The sequence below is a fragment of the Sorghum bicolor genome, chromosome 3, assembly GCF_000003195.3.
Source record: "Sorghum bicolor cultivar BTx623 chromosome 3, Sorghum_bicolor_NCBIv3, whole genome shotgun sequence".
NCBI lineage: Eukaryota > Viridiplantae > Streptophyta > Magnoliopsida > Poales > Poaceae > Sorghum > Sorghum bicolor.
This window is the reverse complement of record NC_012872.2, coordinates 1702177-1721239: the sequence shown is the minus strand read 5'-3', so window position 1 is coordinate 1721239 and position 19063 is coordinate 1702177. Positions and strand designations below refer to the sequence as shown.

General features: G+C 44.6%; 4 protein-coding genes across 20 annotated transcripts; all 4 read right to left on the bottom strand.

Annotated features, from left to right (window-relative positions):
• LOC8081414 lies at positions 1942-3042 on the bottom strand. The gene is made up of 2 exons (XM_002457096.2): positions 2482-3042; positions 1942-2300 (listed from the first exon to the last, which is right to left on the bottom strand). Exons 1-2 carry the CDS (start codon positions 2592-2594, stop codon positions 2177-2179), a joined length of 237 nt encoding a protein of 78 aa, XP_002457141.1. The 5' UTR covers positions 2595-3042; the 3' UTR covers positions 1942-2176.
• Positions 3984-8689, bottom strand: LOC8081415 (KIN17-like protein). 12 transcript variants are annotated; one of them, XM_021457169.1, is made up of 5 exons: positions 6583-8689; positions 6405-6476; positions 5272-5439; positions 5152-5197; positions 3984-4358 (listed from the first exon to the last, which is right to left on the bottom strand). In XM_021457169.1, the coding sequence occupies exon 1, from the start codon at positions 8496-8498 to the stop codon at positions 7224-7226; it is 1275 nt and encodes a 424-aa protein (XP_021312844.1). In that variant the 5' UTR covers positions 8499-8689; the 3' UTR covers positions 3984-4358; positions 5152-5197; positions 5272-5439; positions 6405-6476; positions 6583-7223. The 12 variants fall into 12 exon arrangements, with proteins under 12 accessions (XP_021312844.1, XP_021312848.1, XP_021312842.1 ...); XM_021457173.1 differs by having other exon boundaries at positions 5272-5345; XM_021457167.1 differs by having other exon boundaries at positions 5922-8689.
• Positions 10541-13260, bottom strand: LOC8081416 (uncharacterized protein HI_0077). The gene is made up of 8 exons (XM_002457098.2): positions 12848-13260; positions 12489-12730; positions 12313-12409; positions 11939-12122; positions 11770-11851; positions 11651-11696; positions 11490-11580; positions 10541-10918 (listed from the first exon to the last, which is right to left on the bottom strand). Exons 1-7 carry the CDS (start codon positions 13223-13225, stop codon positions 11518-11520), a joined length of 1092 nt encoding a protein of 363 aa, XP_002457143.1. The 5' UTR covers positions 13226-13260; the 3' UTR covers positions 10541-10918; positions 11490-11517.
• LOC8081417 (transcription factor GTE4) lies at positions 13379-18710 on the bottom strand. Of its 6 annotated transcripts, XR_002451408.1 has the most exons (7): positions 17302-18710; positions 17159-17210; positions 16868-16990; positions 16666-16741; positions 13959-14053; positions 13717-13859; positions 13379-13536 (listed from the first exon to the last, which is right to left on the bottom strand). XR_002451408.1 is itself a non-coding variant. In XM_021457165.1 (5 exons), the coding sequence occupies exons 1-4, from the start codon at positions 18565-18567 to the stop codon at positions 16680-16682; spliced, it is 1503 nt and encodes a 500-aa protein (XP_021312840.1). In that variant the 5' UTR covers positions 18568-18710; the 3' UTR covers positions 13625-14053; positions 16666-16679. The 6 variants fall into 6 exon arrangements, 1 of the variants encoding a protein (XP_021312840.1); XR_002451405.1 differs by having other exon boundaries at positions 13379-13553; positions 13717-14053; XR_002451406.1 differs by having other exon boundaries at positions 13717-14053.

Here is a 19063-nt window from a genome sequence, read left to right as displayed (position 1 = left end):
CAATATCTCTATGATTTTCCTTGAAATTTTTAATAAATTTAGAGATATTATTTTGTGGTTTATAAAACCTTATTAAGTGTCTATCGTATTTTTTAACAAAAGACAAAAATACCTACAAAACCACTTCACCAAGACAGAGAGGTAATTTAAATATTTTGGAGAACTTCGAGGATGTAATATATGGTTTTAGGCCCCGTTTGTTTCTACATATAAACGATTTGCTTATATAATTGCTGTGCCATGGAGATTTTTGGATTCTTGTTCAAAGTTCTGCAACGACGGTTAGAAGAATTGGAAATAATCAAAGAGTTTAGTGGAATTCTCGTTTTTTCATCGAGAATCCATCATAAGCAGAAACAAACGGGGCATTGGTTGCCTTAGAGTTAACAAGAAAATTAAAACTACTACGGTTTAAAATGGATTTTTAATGAGAAGGAAAGAAAGCACAAGCTCGGTGGCACGTCGGGTAGCTGAGCCTTTTTGGCCCAGTGCAGAGCCGTTGCCTGGCCACCAGGCTCCACTCGGCGGAATCTTCGCCCCAGGCCTCGATCCCCACGTAGAACGGCACAATAAGGATGTGAACGAACGGTGCTACCCGCGGTTAGAAAAGAACTACGGATACGGCACAAGGACCCTGGTCCCCGGCACCATAGTAAATCGAACCGGACCGGACCGACGGTTCGACCGCTAAAAGACTGAACCGAAGCCTCCACCGGTCTGGGTCACTTAAAAGACCGCCTCTGCAATTGAACCAGTAAAAACCGGTTAAACCGGCCGGTTTTTTGGTGAACCAGTGAACCGGTGGTTCAATGTGAACCGGGACAGTTTTTAAATTATCCAAAAATACCCTCTATTGACTCAAGAGAAGACAATCTGTTTAGGGTATTATTGGAAGAATGTGTATATGTCCCTTTAGGCTTGCTTTTGTGCGTGACGGAGGTAAAAAATTCCGACGTTTCATCTTCCCAGCCGCCACAAAGAGTCACGATTACAGAGTTACGGACTAGGGTTACTAGCGGCGGCAACACAGCTATACGACGCGGGACGAGCGGGCACTGGGCGGCCGTGCTCTTGCCTCCTGGCTCGTGCGAGGCGAGTGGCTGGTGGAGAACGTCTCCGACGATCGCGACCGGTCCTGCAGTCCTACACGGCAGCGACGGGTGGAGCCCCAGACGACGGACAACTGCTGCTCTTCTCCACGAGGACGGCGAAGTGGCGAACAAGTTGATCTGCTCCACGAGCACGAGGACGGCGAACAAGTTGATCTGCTCCACGTCTCCACCAGTGACCAGCAGAGATCACGAGAAGCTCTCAGGCAACCATGGCTGGAATGTCTCCTACCGTGGCTACTGCTGGTGAGTTCATCAGATCAATATTGATCATTTGTTACTGGCAAGGATGTCAACATGCTGCTGTTTTCTATGTGTGAGTGTGTGACGTGTGAGACTACGTTCAGTATGTTGCTATGAACCTTATGTTTGTGAGTGAAATTGAACCTTATTATGTTATCGTGCACTTTTATTTTGAATTATATATCATATATGTATGCACCGGTTCAAAGTATTTGTGGCCGGTTTGATTAATCGGTTCGATTAAATTGAACCGACGGTTCAAATGGTTCTTAACGGTTGGACCAATGAACCATTAAACCGATAGCCTTGCCGGTTCGATCTCCGGTCCGGTTCGAAAAACTATGCCCGGCACCCCGCCGCCGCCGCGGAACTGCGGAAGTGGAAGGCAACCGGCTGACCGCGTGGAACCGCTCCGCCTCCGCTCGTGTTTTACCCTCGCAATTTCAGACGGATTTTCTTGCGGATTCCCCGGGCTGGGACTGGGAAACACACGCAAAAGCTTACTACGCAAGGCAGCGCATGAAGGCAGGCAGCCGTAACCAAAGTCAGTGTGCCGATCGTCACAGTCAGGGCACTGGTACTCCATGCATTCAGTTCAAGAACAAGAAGTAGTAGTGCTATTGGTCGTACTTTTATCACAAGGTCACACAGTTGCCAAATCCGTGGAAAAATCAATTGCAGGACCCAGAGTACTACGATGACTCAACCGACGACGAGACGGATCGGAACGAATGTACAGCAATCTCTCCGGCTAAAGCAAGAAGACGTATGATCGGGGGCAGCTACTGGGACTGGGATGAAGTGAAGATCGTCGGCACTCAGCATCAGCAGGGTATCTTGGAGGTGAACCAGGTCATGACATGGAGCGGCGCCTTGACGAGCTCCACGGCCACCTCCAGCAGCACCGTCACGCAGAGGCAGCAGGGGCAGATGCACGAGATGGGCAGCCTGCATCATGCATGTTCAGGAGAGCATCACGGAACAAACAAACTAAAGTTAGTTAATTTTTACTTTAGTGGCGGCACCGATCGATCCAGACGAGAGAAGGAAGGAAAGGGGAGGAAGAAGAAGAAGAAGAAGAAGAAGAAGAAGAAGGAAACCAGGCTGCGAGGCCTGGGCACGCACGCACCCGATGATCCAGATGATGGCGCCGACGAAGGAGACGAGGACGGCGAGCACCGCGAAGGGCAGGCCCAGGAGCCACCCGAGCGGCCGGCACTCCCCGTCGCCGCAGCAGCACATCGCCTCCGCTCCTTCCTCCGGCCTGCTGCGTCGTGGATGAACCCAACAACCAACCCGATGCGGTGCCGGCCGCCGCCGCGTTGCTTCTTGGCTGGGGTTGGGCTGGTTGCGACTCGCGAGCACCAAGGCAGACAAGCGGAGGCCTGTTCCGGTAATATATGAAGGCAGAAGGCGTGCGGTTTCGCGGTCGGTTTCCGGTCCGGTGCTGAGAGAGAAGCCCAACACGCTTTCTCGTCTGACTTTCCAAGTGTGCCGTGTGGCAATAATCAGGCAGCCGCCGGGCGCCGGCAGCGGCAGGGCGGTTTCCGTCGGGATGGCGGGCGGCAGCGATGGAAATGTTTGGCCAGCTTCCCCCAACGCACTCGGTCATTCGTGGCCCGACTTTGACTGGTGGGGCGGTTTGGCTTTGGCCGCGGGGGGTTTCGGCGTTTCGCTGGCCAGCCGCCACCGTCCGTCTTCTCTCCTGCCACGCTCTCGTTGAATTCTTAACAAACCCAGGTCCACCAGGTGCTGCAACTGCCAGATCGTTCCAACCAGCCTCCTCAGGCGCAGAATATTATATAATACTCAACTAGTGTATATAAATAATCCCCGTGGCGCATACGTGCAACCAAGAATGGTTGTTTTATCACGAATGATGCTAATAAATCCCATCAAGGAGTAACCATCATGGCCAGCAGAGTGTGATGCTCATTCAGCAGAGACGTTTACACAATTGACACATTCTGTCATCTTACTGAGCTGGCAGACAGAGGCAGGCAGGAAGCAGCATCAGGCTGATGAGCAATCAGTCCTTTGACCGGTCCGGAAATCCGGCTGATACATGAGTGGTGATCTTCCAAGTTCCCAAGTGATCCAGCATTCTTGCAAAGCCTGGTTGCTACTACTTGACAGCAGCACTAATACTGATGGCAACTATAATACACAGCAGGAGGGCTACTCTCCTGCTGGTCAAGGAGTCACGGGGAAGCAACCGGCAAGTTAGCGACACCACGCCCAGCAGCCTAGGGAAACAGATCACACAAACACCGGTTAAAATGGAGGTGAAAACGGAGATGCTCAGCATGCCTTTGGTTGCTAGCCTCCACTGGCTATGCTCTATAGTACATGCTGTGACCACACGCTATTTACAGAAGTGGGGATGCCATGAAAACAAAAACTGGAACATGGATTGCCATGATTGCAACCATCCTGACAGAGGCAAAGTTCCCTGTAAACTAATACTACTAGTATGCAAACAAAGACAAGAAAACCACCCGATGCGTGCCCCGTGCCCAGGCGTGCTATTTTAGCTTCCTGATGGGTACCCCAGCAGTCCAGCTGTACAAACAAAAGAAACGGCCAGGGTTGTCTAAGGCCTTGTTTAGTTCCAAAATTTTTTGCAAAATAGGAATAGTACCACTTTCATTTGTATTTGACAAATATTATCCATAAACTATTTGAGGATTTGTAGTCACTACTAAGCCTGGAGACAACATTTAGTAGTCACTGTACAGCCAAACGAAAGGCTGGAGACAACATTTAGTAGTCACTGTAACAGACAAACGAAAGGCTGGAGACAACATTTAGTAGTCACTACTAAGCCTGCAACAGAATGAAGAATTCATCTCTGTCCGACAAATCCACTATTGTCTGTTAATAATGCTTTCCAAGTAATCCAGTATCCTACCCGATTCAGGGCTTCCGGCCTACAATATCTGGTTTCCAACTTGATGGCAGAAAAATTTCCACTCATGAGTTGCGATTACTCCAGCCAGACAAAATCTGAAATTGTCAAAGATTAAAGACTTTATTCAATGCTACTCAACTAGAAATATGATATCATACCAATGCTACTCAACAAGAAATATGATACCATACTAAGTAGCCAGACAAAATCTGAAATGGTCAAAATTAAAGAGTTTTTTTTTCAGTGCTACTCAACAATAGATATGGTACCATACTAAGCTTGTGGATGACACCCTCCTACTGTCGTCCAAATATGGGGCCTATGGGCAGGGTGCATTTTATGGAGAATTTCAACATGACCATTAGCAAGGTTATAGACTGGAATACCTCGTTAGCTTAGGGGGTTGAATGACATTGACAATGACAGGAAATTATTATGAATCGGCCACAGTTGAGGTACAAATGGGGTTTTCCTTCAAGATTTCCCCCCTCGATTTGTCTCTACAGATAATCCAATTGTCCACAAGATTATCTAAGAAAGACAAATGAAATGAATCCAGTAATGGACGCTATCAGTCTACCATATGCACAAAGCTTCTTAACTATTTGAGGCAACAGATAAGAGTAGATAGGATGGTCATCTATCTCAAAGTGAAAAGATAACATGTGTCACTCAAAAAGGATATGAATGGCCAGTATGGCTAATGAGATATTCCACACTTTTTTAGGGTTAGAAAGACTAATTTAAATTAGAGTGCCTACCCAGTCTGTCATGTACATCAAGTGGCACTTAGCCATTCAAACTTGCATTCTCTTTCTCAAACTCAAAATACAAGCTAGTTTAGGTTCATAGCAGAACGTCATCATAAAGAACGAGACAGTCTCTCACCTCTGAAAGTTTTTGTGCAGCTTCTTGTTTGAACTTCTCATCATACCTGAAACAATATAAACATTAACCTCCTATAGATGTGAATGCTTGCAGACTTATGCCGTGCTAGTCAGAAATTACCAATCTTGGGGTATACCAGCTTCATCACGAGCTGAATAGTTGAATGGGCCCTTCAGTAAAACGTCAGACTTTGTCTATAATGTTGAAGTGAGCATTCCATTAGCCAGCATGATCTTGTATAAGCAATTAAGCATATATCACCCGGTTCACAACCCATCATTTGGCATACTGATAAAAAATATTGCGAATCAACGACATAACATTAAATCAGCATATATGTAAAGTGCAATGTGTCATTTCATATATTAGCATGTGACCTAAATATGCAAGAAGACAAGCAGTTGGCACCTAACAGCCCACTGTTTGGACTATATACAGGGAAAAACATAAATAACTGTGCTATGCCATTCATGTGAACCTTTGTCAACTATCAGCAATTTATCTAGGGAGTATCTCTCCTTGTCTTAAAAATGACACTGTAAGTCTGTAACCAACAAATGCACCTTCTAATAATAGGAAAAACCTTGTAACACATAAATCATGTGAAAGGCGCCTTGCCAAATATAAACCTAATCATATTACTTCTATTCCGTAGATCCATGTCATAGACTATAGCAATTAAGCACTGTTTTATTTTACTTACAAGCCAATAACGGATACTACTGTTTTGTGTGGTCCTTATCAAACCAGGGTCAAAATTTACTTCTTACCCATGTTCTATGCAAAGAACTGTAGCACGAAGACAATAATTTGCATTCTCGCTAGTGTATATATAAATAGAACATTCAGCTCTACAGAGGCATAACATGTCATATTGGTCTCCTGAAGACCTGAAGTCCATTCTAAAAAAAATATTATGGTGATAAAAAAAAACATAAAACATTTAAGGCTTATGGGTTAGCAAAGTACAAAACATAACCCAGATAGACGAATTCAGGCTTGCCCACCAGCTCATGCGAGCTTACCCATCAGCAAAATTAGCATCCTCTGTAAGCTCAATGAGAAATATCCATCCAAAAGCTTTCTAGAAGAACAATTAATAAATTAAACTAGTTCCATAAAAACATGAATTTTCTCTACACTCTTGGCAGTTCATGTGTTTTACAGCTCAAAAAGAGTTTGCTAACTTTGAAGAATTTATCAAAGCTATTGGGCACTAAATGCAAATGAATGCTGCTTAACGTAAAATATACCTGCCCTATATATGCTACGTGGTGATTGTGCAGCATCAGAGCTGTCTGTTGATGAACTATCTGTATCCCTATCTGCACATGCTCCTTAAGGTAAATACATATGTTCATATAAAGAAGAAAAATACATACTCCAAAAGATTTTCTTGTTACAATATCTTCAAAATAAGAGAACATTTACCACTAGACGACGAGCCTGAGTCACTGCTAGAGCTTCCAGAACTACTTGATCTACCAGCATTCTCTCCTTTCTGATCTTCTGAATGACCAGGTGATGATTCACCCGCGTACCTCTCGTGTCATCTATATAGTTGACTAAACTGAGTTGGTTCTTTCACAATGATAATAAAAGTAGATCATAAACAACAACCTTTGTTGCATTTTACTAGTTCACAATTATCTTTTGGTGGTATTCATGTAGATGAATCCTTTACCTTCATAATACAATCGAAAATCATGACGACATTTGATTGGCAAGTAACACTCAAACTACCAAGAAAACATTTAGTAAAATATTAACTAAACAGAAACATAGAGGCTAACCAAATATTACAAAATTGTCAATACGGTTATTCTGGTCTAGTAACAAGCAAACATACATGCCACCATATTCTCACACATAGCCTTTCAGCAGATACAGTGAACTAGAAACATTTGCTCATATTGAACATTGCTTTAACAGAAGATATTCTAGCACAAGCAATAGCAAGCAAAGACACTGTTAGGCATCTATGAGACAGAGCTAGTGCACTGGATCGTATTCCTATTCTTTGCAACAGTGATGATCCAGGAAAATGGAATAAATCATGTTGTATAATATAATCAAGAGGATATCTTGCAAATGTCCTCATATTCGACAGCCCTAAGAACCTTCCCATCATAGAGGCCTTTCTCAACCTGCACTTTTGCACAGAATTTCTCTGTGTCCACAGAGAGCAACCTGGCATTTGACCCCCGATAAGCCCCATTTACAATCCAAACCAGCCCACCAATCTGAGGGATCACAGTCTCAAGTTCATCTTGGTCGACCCTGAGAACATGCTTGCTCTCCAACATCTCAATCTCCCCAACATATTTATCAATAACTTTCTTCACCACCCCTTTCTGCTTGTAGTACCCCTTCTCTGCCAATGACTTGCTCATTACCTTGACCACAATCCCAGGGCACAGCCAGTAGTCCTTTCTATTGCTCCTCTCCTTGGCCTTCTCCTCTTCCTTCATCAGCTCGTCCAATGCTGACCTCCTAGCCTCTGCTGCCTTCACATCCTTTCCCTTCTTCTTGGGCACCTCATCCTTCACCTTCTCTTGGGTACCCGAGTCATCCTCTTCGTCAAAACCGAATTTCATCTTCGGCTTATCCTCAAAAGGATTAACCTTGGGCCCTGGCATAGCCTTCTGCAGTGCAATTGCAATCTTCCCTGTTGCCTTGTTTGCCTCTTTCGCGTCATCCTCCCGCTCCTCCCCATCATCATCCGAGCCTGAATACTCTTCTTCACTGCCGGACTCAGACTCACCCTCGGCAACATCACCATCATTGGGTTTGGATAAAGACTTCTGCGCACGCTCAATCTGGCGGGCGATCATGCGCTCCTGGCGCTCGTCCTCAGCCATGTCTGACTTGATCCTCTTGCGCTTGAGGCGGTCCTTGACGGCCTGCTCCGAGTCACGGTCGATGTAGGTCATGAACCATCCCTTGGGCGTGTCCTCGACCTTGCAGTATCCCTCACGCCCCAGGAACTTGACGAACTCGGTGAGCGTGGCCCACCGCGTGGAGTTCATGTGCACGTGGTGCCGGTCGGCGATGTACTCGTTGTAGACGACGGTGGCGGCGACGCGGGAGTGGCGGTGCGCGCGGCGGATCAGGGAGAGGAAGGACTCGAAGAACTCCTCGGAGAAGCCCTCGACGACGCGGTCGGGCGCCATGCCAAACACCTGCATCTGCCGCTGGTGCGACTCCGACATGCAGTGGCACTTGAACCCGTTCTCGTCGCGGCACTGCTTCTGGCACATCTGGCAATACCACCGCAGCTTCTGCAGCCCCTTCGCCTTGATCCGGTTCGCGATCGCCTTCGGCGTGAGGAACTCGTGCTTCCCCATCGCAACGCTGCAACCGCCGCTGCCGCACCAGTAGTAGAAAGAGGAGAGTAGGTTGGCTCGGGAGACGCGAGGCGACCAGGTGTGGGCTGTTTATGATGGAAAGCGGCGGCCGGAGAAGAGGCAGGCGCCGGCGAGATTGGAGAGGCGTGTGTGACCGGATTGGGGATCGATTGGATTGGCCGATATGGGGGCTTTTCGGACCTGAACAAATTCGATCGGGCCCACGAGCCTTAATGGACAAGGCCTACGCACAAGTTTTTCTGCCTAAGAAATTTGTTCTCGAGCTGAGCCCAATCCACGGCCCAAGCTCTGTTTGTAGACGTTGGGGTTTGATGGGCTTATACGAGTGATAATAAGAAATTAAATGTAACTCTCTTCATAAAAAAAAAACAAAACAAATGTAACTTCTCCACGGTTTATAGAGTCTGGGTGGATTCATATACCGGGGTCCGGGAGGAGGCGAGAAAGATTGTGAAAGAATATATATTTTCATACTATGGAACTCTTGCTTGCATAGGAGCTAGAACCTCCCATTGCGGAGACACTCTGAGAAATGCGGCACAAAGGAACGGGCGGGGAAGACGTGGTGCTTGAAGGATAAAAAAAACAGGTGAGGAGGAGAAAATAAGCCTAAACGCAGGAATTTTACAACGATCACGTAGAAATTTTGCGAATTAGTTTGTTTTTTTAGAAAAACATAGGAAACAGAAAAAAAAAATCCTACAAACCAAAGGAGGCTTAAAAGATACTAAGGCATTTTTGAAGAACAAATGAACCCCACAGGGGACTTAAAACTAAAACGAGAAAGCTTTATTGAACGACAGATGGACCTTACAAGATGAGATATCCTTGTTAGAGGCTTAGAGCAGAAGTCTTTTTTAAAGAAAACAAAATAGTAGCCTTTCCAATAACTAGTTTTTAGGGAAGGATTTTCTACTACCGCTAGAGATGCTCTTGTTGCTCCTAAAAAGTGTGCAAGGGAACAAATACAAATTTCCAGTGTTCAGTCTTCATTGGTTGTACATACTCCCTCAATCCTAAATTGTAAGTCATTCTAAGAATCTTGGAGTGTCAAAGCATATTAATTTTGACCAAATTTATATGATAATATAATAACATTTATGATACCAACTAAGTATTATTAGGTTCTTCATTAGTTATATTTTCATAGTAATATCTATTTGATGTCATAAAATCTTTTAATTTTTCTTTAATGTTAGTTAAGCTTGAGATGCTTTGACTCTCCAGATTCTTGGAATGACTTATAAATTGAGATGGAGAGAGTATTACAGATGCTTTCAAGCAGAATCGGGGTTGTATAGCATATGAACATAAGAACGACCAAAACATGGATGTATTTAGCACATAAGAATGGCAATTGGGTCACAGGACATATGCATATGAAAAGGGCCCTATAATTAGATGATTATTATCACTGAACTCAGCAACCATTGGTCACCATAGTAACTAAGAACTTATCTGCCAGTGAAGAATTATGTTATCAGTTTAGCACTAATATGCAAGGGCAAGAAGGACCCCAGCTGTACAAAAACTGAAACAGCCAGGACTGTCAAAGACCTTAATGAAAGCTCTTCTAACAATAAGAGCAATACTTAAAGATTGGAGTCCAGTGCGACATTATAATCTGAGCAGGATACATCTTATCTTAGAGATGAAACAAAAATCAAGGGGGGAACTTATATGATTTACTCCCTCCATTCCAAATTATAAGACGCTTTATTTTTTAAACCTGAAGTTTGACCACTCGTGTTATTCAAAAAATTTATGCAAATATACTCAAATTTAAGTCATTCTTGAAGAACTTTTATTAATAAACAAGCCAAGATGAAAGAAGTGATATTTTACACAAATTTTTGAATAAGACGAATAGTCAAATTTGGTGCCAAAAAAGTCAAACGTCTTATAATTTAGGATAGATTAAGCACATCAACTTTGGAGGCTGAAAGGTACAGTTTAAAACAAACTGGGTCAAGTCAAAGACAAAAAAACAAAGAGGGTGTGATAGGGCGATAGGCATCATGGGGGCGCACGAGCATTTGGTACTCACTGTACAGCCAGTAGCCCAGTAGCACTGCATGTTCACATCATAGATACAGAGCTGAACACAACATTTGGTACTCAGTAGGCCTGCAGCGGAACGAAGAATTGATGTGTCCTACCAATCCATCGTTAATTCTGCTCAAAGTAATACAGCACCCTAGTTCCAAAAGAAAATAGAAAAAGACTAATCCACCATCCTAATGGTACCAGTTCACGGCTTCCGGCTCCGGCCTACAATATCTGGTTTCCCAGTTATCAAACAAAAAAAAAATCTGACGGCAGATAACTCTCCAAGCATCCACTGACAGGTCTAACACGCTTTGATGATTCCTTATCTTTTCACTCCATCCAGACAAAACCTGGAATGGTCAAGTTTAAAGATTTTATGCAATGCTACCTAGCAAGAAATATGATAATATACTGACGTTAGCTTTTGGTAACGTCCTGCTATTTATCCTTCAAATATGGGGCTATGGGCAGGGTGCATTTTAGAGAGAATTTCAACAAAACCATTAGCAAGGTTAGAGACAGGAATATCTCATCGGCTTAGGGGATCTGAATGACATTGGCAGGAGATCATTATGGATCATGTGCCCATAGTTGAGGTACAGAAGGGCTTTTCCTTCAAGAGTTCAAGATCTTCCCACTCGATTTGTTTCTACAGATAATCCAGTGTTCACAAGAATTATCTAAGAAACAAGTGATTTGAATCCAGTAATAGGTGCTATCAGTCTATGCACAAAGCTTAACTACTCAAGGCAACAGAATATAGTAGATAATCATGTTCATCTATCTCAAATAAAAGTGAAAAGACAACACGTGTCACTCAAAAAGGATATGAATGGCAGGTATGGCTAATGAGATAGTCTGTAGTTTTTCAGGGTTAAGAAGACTAATTTAAATATGGTAAATAATTAGTAGAGTGCCTACCCAGTCTCTCGTGTACATCAAGTGGCACTTAGCCATTCAAACTTGCATTCTCTTTCTCCATCTCAACAATACAAGCTAGTCTATCATGGACCTGTCAAGTACATGTTGCCAGTTTAGGTTCATAGCAAAACATCATCATAAAAAACTAGACAGACTCTCACCTCTGAAAGTTTTTGTGCAGCTTCTTGTTTGAACTTATCGTCATACCTAGAACAATATAAACATTAACCTCCTATAGATGTGAATGCCTGAACACTTATGCGTGCTAATCAGAAATTACCATTCACGGGGTATACCAGCTTCATCACGAGCTGGATAGTTGAATGGACCCTTCAGTACAACGCCGTACTCCTTTATCAAGTCTATAATGTTGAAGCAAACATTCCATTAGCCAGCATGACCTTTTATAAGCATATATTGCAGTCTATGCAATTAGGAGATGGGCAAACCTTTAAAAGTATCACCCGGTTCACGACCCATCATTTGGCATACTTTGAGAAACCAATACAAACCTACAGAAACATGTGCAAGCTCTTCCTCTGCTACTCTTGCCACAATGTCTGCAGATCGATGGTCCCCAAAACCAGATAACCTTTGGACTAATCTTGGTCCAGCATCTAGTCCTCTGGCTTCCTATCAAGGTTCTAATAATCAACATATTGGTCAATTTTAACAATGTAAAGTTCTTCAGCAAGCATTCTCACCTAAAACATGGAACCTACACCTACTAGGTGAAGACCAAAAGACTATTAAGTTCAACTACAAAAATTAAAGCATACACAGGACAAGCATCACTCAGAAGGAAGCTGCAATGATGTGGCACCTGGACCAAAGGAATCACTGCCAATCGTGCAGAAACATCGCTTGAGGACTTTGCACACTCCCTCCACAGAAGATTGTGAACAGGCATATCACCATAACTGTCCACAAAGTACAAACATTCATACAATGGAATCGAAGAAGCAAAGTAGCTGGTGTTTTCATCTTTGCGCCACTAACCTGAACCCAAGCTCCGCGAGCCGCTGTGAGTACCACCGAAAATGTCGGCTCTCGTCATCGGCCACACGCGCGAAATCAGCGAAGAACCCATTCCCTAGCGCATCCCTGAGCGGCGCGAACCGCACGACGGTGTCCCAGGCGAGGTCGATGGCGTTGAGCTCGACGTGCGCCAGGTTGTGCAGCATGTACGCGTTGAGCGGCACTCCCATCTCCTTGTGCGTGGTAATCTCCTTCTGCGTCACCTGCACAGGAGAGCAGCAACGCCCAGTCATCCACCACCTCCTGCTCGACGAAACACCTCAACGAGAAGGACTCAAGGAGGATCGGAGGGGGCGCACGAGCAGCGCGAGAGGGTTTACCACGAGGGGCTTATCGGGCCTGGCGGGGTGGTCGGGGGCCGTCGCCTGGCCGACGGGGAGCCCGGCGGCCCACCGGGAGAAGGCGGCGTGAGTGAGCCGCGCCTTGGCGAGGGGGTCCGCGTTGGACAGCACGAGCGCCCCCATCTCCGCCAGCGACGAGCCCGCGCCGGCGTCATCCGCCGGCTCATCGACGTCTGAGGCGCAGGGACCGTTCGGGCCCCACGTGCGGAGGTCGCTGGGCGGCGCCCTGCGCCAGGCGTGGAGCCCTGGCCATGGAAGCGGCGAAGCGGCGGCGGCGGATGCCGTGGCCAATAGCAGGCGGCGGGGTGCGGGACCGCGTGGCAGTGGGAGCAACGGTAGTCGGCGGAGCGGGTGCATTTGGCCGGAGCCCGGGATAACGCGATGCGTTCGCGTTCGCGTCCACCGAAGGGAGGAAGAGACCACGGAACAAACGAAGCAGAGTGGCCTGCTTGGGAGAATTTCACGAGAAATAGTACAATTGCTGCTAATTTTCTAGGAAACGAGAAAAAGGAATTGGGAGTCCCTACTTGGGATGCTTTCTTTATAGCAAAGAGTGCAAGAGTGAAGACAATAGATCACCATTCAAACTGTCTTGAGGCTTCTCCTTCACCATTCCAACTGCAAGGTGCACTGCTGTACTCTCAGCCGTTAGGGTACTGACTTGATTCCTAACACCGATCACAAACTACAGAGATCAGATGGACTCCAACATGAGCAGCTAAATTAGAAGACGCAGGGCAACAAGAGAGGAAGATCAATGGCAATGCAAACCTTTTGAAAAAAATAAAACTAATGTTGATGCAGACACCAACAGAAATTACACGACTATAGCAATTGTACAATCTTACAACAGGGCGAGGCCTCCAGGTTCCTGGTCTTCACCTCACCGCTTGTTTCACTGCCCCAGTGTTCAGGTTTCCTCCTATCCAATTCCAATGTAACTTCCAGCTCGACGACTAGGTAAACACGGCACTCTACAGTAAGTACACAACTGCAGATAGTTGTACAGGTGAATCGATGCATGTGCTATCTCGGGCATCCACTTTGTGAACAAAACAACAGACATAATGGCACTGGTTAGAGTTCCTACATGACCAAAATTTACACCAATCTTGTTCGGCAATTTCACGCTAGAATCCTTTGTTGACCTAAGTTGTTATGGCCTTTCCAGTGCCTCATCAACGTCTGCATAGAAGGAAGTTTTACAAGTCAGTTCGTGATTCATGATTGTGTGATCATGAAGCTAGTTATAATTTAATCACTTTATTTCAATACCAAGATTTGCTAAAAACTTGCTTTAAGAGCAACAAACATTTATCTAAAATGAGTAGTGAAACAACCTCGCTGGGCAATAAAAATTACCTAAAACAATAACTATAAATGACCCCAAAAAAAGGGCAAGTAAGGCATAAACGCCTTGCAATAACACTAGTAAATAGAACAAATTCCAGTCACTTAAACTTAGTGCAGCTTGTTGTACCGTATCAAATCAAGCAATCTATGCTACATTTGGCTTCAGATATGCACGGATGCACCCCATTATGTATAACAAACATTGCCGCACTTATTCTAATTCGCCAAGGCTCTGGAGGAGCTGGTCTAAGGCTCTAGGGTTGGGGGGTGTGTGTTGGGGAGGGTGGGCAGAATAAGACAAACAAGTACCCAAGTACCTCAGTAAGTTCATAAGAAAATAAAGAGGAGAAAATCAGCTATATGTTTACAACTTAACCTTTATGACACATTGACTAGAGTGGGGTTTGAACACAGCAAATTCTGAGGAAAAGTTATTATTTTCAAATGACCCACGAAATAACTGAAGAAAACAATTATCTGAACTGGAGAACTTTCTTCAATGGGCAAATATTAGCAAATAGAAGTTCGACTACATATAAACAGATGATGAAAGGGTAAGTATCAGATACACAACAATATATCGATACACATAACACATGTGCACAAACTCAATCTCACCCCTCCAAATCAATCTGAATGGCTCAGGTGGGAGGTACAAATCTCCTCATCCCTCTAGGGCTGTCGAAAGTCCAATTAGATATGGTCCATTTAAAGGGTGAACAAGGTGGATAAGAGGGGTGAGATTAAGTTTGCGGTTTGCGCACATGTGCGCCGATACACTATTGTGCACATGATACTTCCTCGATGATGAAAATGGTAAATGATACCAAGTAAACATACTTGAAATCCACAAAAGGAAGTAGCTGATAAACTTTAATTAACTAAGACTACCTCCCTCTCAGTTTTCCAAATATAGTTAGAATTTGAATTTGAATAACAAACAACCAGCTCAGCATATACGCCAAAAAACAGCAGCTATACAATTGATCACTCTGTTGCTCGAATTCTGAGGGATAGTAGAACCAATCAATGATATGTTTATTCCTAAAGAATCTTTTATACTAGTTTTGTGCTATACCTAAATCTAGAGCCAAATAGATGCAGAGATATCAATACCAAAAACCTGGCTAGCAAGAAGAAAAGGCAAAGAGCAGATCAGTTTGGATCATAAGTCCAGCAAATGTCAGCTCAACTCAAAGTGGACAGCTAGAACCTAGAGTACTCAGTACTCACTACAAAACAAAGACAAAGATGCGCCAAGAAAAAAGAATCTATACACAAGGTGCTAATATAGTTTCAAAGAACAATGGTATCACTTGGCATCTGGTCAAATTTATATGCCTGGTTCAAAATAGAAGCTTCTAGGTGTAATTAAATTTAAGAAGTATGAATTATAAAAGACGAGCAGTATCAGAGCATGTACAGAAGTTCATCATTTTGAACATTTTGAGTTCCGAACAGGTAGGTTCATAACAGTAGACTAATCAAATATATTACGAAGTAACAGGACAACATTAAACTAGCATATATCTACAATGTGTCACTTGAAATATGTGCATGTGACACTAAATATGCAAGAAAATGAGCAGTTGACACCCAATATCCACTGTTTTGGACTATATATACAAGGAAAAACATAAATAACTGCGCTATGCCACTCATGTGAACACTTGGACAACCTTTTACAATTTATCTAGGGAATATCTCTAATCCTTATCCTAAAAAATGTTTCTGTAACCAACAGATACACTTTCTAATAAGTTTGGAAAACTACTGTCTCATTTTATGAATGCAAGCAGTAAAAGCCTTATCACATTAAATCATGTGAACAGAGACTCTAGTCAAACCATAGTTATTTTAATTCAGTAGATCAACGTCACAGATTACAGCAATTATAAGCACTACTTGATTTTACTTACAAGACAACAACAGAGGCTATTCTTTCATGTGCCCACAACAACCAAGCAAGTCACCAACAAGACAAGACTACACATTTATTTCTTACCCATGTCTGTGCAAAGAACTAGAGGATGAAGCCAATGAGTTATATTTTCGCTAGTGTATATATAAACTTATACAAAGGCATAAGGTATCACATTGGTCTTCCGAATTCCAATTTTTTTAAAAAAGCTTATGCAGCTAGAAAAAGGGAAAAATATTAAGATTCATGGGTGAGAAAAATACAATATGTGAGCCAGAAGATGAATTTGGCTTGCTCATGTGAGCTTAACAACCAGAAACATTAGCATCCTCTGTAAGTCAGACAAGAAAGTTACACCCCAAAAGCTTTCTAGAAAAAACAAGGAACTAATTAAGCTACAAGCTACTTCCATAAAGGACATGATTTTTTTTTCTCTGCGCAAAAAGGTTATCTGATTTTGAAGAATTTACCAAAGTTATTGGACATTAAATGCAAATGATTGCTGCGTTAATGCAGAATATACCTGGCCTATAGATGCTATGTTCTGGGTGATTGTGCAGCATCAGAACCATCTGCTGATGAACTATCTGAGTCCGTATCTGCAAATGTTTCGTAAGGTAAATTCATGTGCTCTCCAAATACTTCCAAACCAAACGATTATAAAAGAAAAATACTGAATCCAAAAGTTTTCTTGTTACAATATCTTAAAATAAGAGAACATTTACCACTAGAGGATGACCCCGAGTCACTGCTAGAGCTTCCAGAACTACTTGATCTACCAGCATTCTCTCCCTTCTGATCTTCCAAATGACCAGGTGATGATTCACCCACAAATCTCTCATTGTCATCTGTAGTTGAGTAAAGTTAGTTGGTTTTTCACAGTGATAATGGATTGTAATAAAAAGCGAGTCTTGCATTACAAGAACGACTATAATGATACATTTGATCTTTTCTTAAACAGAAAATGACGAATATAGCAATCGTAACAATGGTCTAAAGACACACTACTGGCCCACCTGCCGCATTATCCTTAGGTGGCGCAACATCAACTGCTTCTCGTTCTGGAATCTGTAACGGAAAAACAACAGTAAGAACTGCACGAGCTATATTCCATAAAATTTAGTAATGTCACAGAATACTATAAACAATATAATCATACCGGCTCTTGTACTGCAGGAATTTGATCCTGATCTGGCTCATCCTGCCTCACATGTTCTACCTTCTCTGGCTCCTGATCAGGATCAGCTTCATCCGGCCTTACCGCAGAAAGCTCAAGCTCAGCCTTCCGCTTATTCTTAGTTATACTCTTCCTATAGTTTGTCACAAATCTATCAAGCTCCCATAATGTTTCAACATCAAAGCTATCGATATCAACCTCAATCTCATCATCATGCTGGCTGAGTGACAAGTTCCTCTTCTTTATGATCTGAACAACATTGTCTAGCTTCTCCGGTGGCAAATCCTGGAGGTTATTGCTAAGCCGCTGCTTCTCCCAGAATGTCATATCCCTCTTATTGGGCTCCCTTGCCTTGGGTTTCTTTAAAACTGGGGGTCTGCCGGTGTGAGTCTTCGGGGTAGCCTCCATCGCGGCAGCATGAACTGTGGAATCAGACCTCTCTAATACCCTAGAATTATCTATCTCCTTTGGCTTCCTGGGTGCCGCTGAGGACGGTGTTGGAGGCTGTGGTGATAGCTGAGCTACCTCAGCCTCAATCTCCGGCCACTTCTCCTCGAACATGTTCAGCAGCTGCTCGGCCATGAAGTGCACGTCCTGGCCCTTGGGGTTGTACGTCATGGCATTCTGGAATGTCAGACGCACATCACCTGCGAATTCCCGTGGTGACTTGTACTGTCCGGCCCCTAGCTTTGACTTGACTGTGCCGAGGTCCATGGGCTTGGTGATGATTGTATGGTAGTCGTGCAGGCCAAGCGCGCTCGCATCTACCGGCTTGTTGAACACCCAGCTGTGCTTGTGCTTCATCAGCCTCTGGAGCAGCACGGAGCAGGTCTTGAACACGGGCGCGTAGAGCTTGCGCCGCGCCTCCGCCGAGAGGTGCGGGTGCGGGTGCGGGTGCGGGTGCGGGTGCGGGTGCGGGGCTCCCCCGCCCTTCTTGGACTTGTGCTTGGACGCCGGCGGGTGCGGCGGGAGCGGCGTGGACGGGTCGGTGGCGGAGAGCGCCGAGGAGGGGGCGGGAGCCGAGAGGGAGTTGAGGCGCTTGGCGGCAGCGCGCACCTGGGAGAGCTCGGAGGAGAGGCGGCGGCGCAGCTCCCGGCGGGAGGCGGTCGTGGAGGGCAGCGAGAAGGTGACGGTGGGGAGGAGGGGGCCGTTGTGGGCGTCGAAGGAGGGGACGCTGGGAGCCTTGGAGCTGGCGTGAGATTTGCGCGAGTAGGGTTTACCGGACGGCGAGGGCGGCCCGGCGGCCATTCTGGGCGGGTCAACGGCTGCGGCGGATCAAGGACGGCGGCGGATCGGAGGAGGGGATTTGGGGATTTGGGGCGGAGGAGGCGGAACAGGGAGGGGGTTCGGTGTGATGGTGGTGGTGGGGGCAAGGCAGGCAGCTGCTAGTACTGTGCAAGTGCAGGAGAGAGAGGATCAATTTTTTCCTTTTCCTTGCTCTGTTCTGCCCCCCTCTTTTGTTCCTCTCCTTTCCATTGTTGGTAAAAAATATTTTGATCTTGGCTCCTTTTATTTGAAACTAGTATAGCATTATACCCTCCCAGATTTAGAATAAAAGTCTAATCGCTTGAGTTTATTATTTAGCAGTATTTTTCTTTTATAATAAATCAGTGAACAATACTTTTAGTCATGGTTTTATGTCAAACGAATAGACTATGGTCTATACAGTGAAGCTTTGGCCAAGCAAATTCCTCTGTTATAGATGACATTTTAGGAAAAAAAGATATTTTAAAATGAATATTGT

Bases quoted from the DNA above. Each gene is read 5' to 3' on its own strand.
- LOC8081415 (XM_021457166.1), bottom strand. From the start codon at position 8,498: ATGGGGAAGCACGAGTTCCTCACGCCGAAGGCGATCGCGAACCGGATC.
- LOC8081416 (XM_002457098.2), bottom strand. From the start codon at position 13,225: ATGCACCCGCTCCGCCGACTACCGTTGCTCCCACTGCCACGCGGTCCC. The intron at 12,731-12,847 runs GTAAACCCTCTC...TCTCCTGTGCAG, and splicing joins GGCCCGATAAGCCCCTCGTG to GTGACGCAGAAGGAGATTAC. The intron at 12,123-12,312 runs GTGCCACATCAT...GAACCTTGATAG, and splicing joins CAGTGATTCCTTTGGTCCAG to GAAGCCAGAGGACTAGATGC.
- LOC8081417 (XM_021457165.1), bottom strand. From the start codon at position 18,567: ATGGCCGCCGGGCCGCCCTCGCCGTCCGGTAAACCCTACTCGCGCAAA. The intron at 17,211-17,301 runs GTATGATTATAT...TTTCCGTTACAG, and splicing joins TTCCTGCAGTACAAGAGCCG to ATTCCAGAACGAGAAGCAGT. The intron at 16,991-17,158 runs GTGGGCCAGTAG...ACTCAACTACAG, and splicing joins ACCTAAGGATAATGCGGCAG to ATGACAATGAGAGATTTGTG.
- LOC8081414 (XM_002457096.2), bottom strand. From the start codon at position 2,594: ATGTGCTGCTGCGGCGACGGGGAGTGCCGGCCGCTCGGGTGGCTCCTG. The intron at 2,301-2,481 runs GTGCGTGCGTGC...TGCATGATGCAG, and splicing joins GCCATCATCTGGATCATCGG to GCTGCCCATCTCGTGCATCT.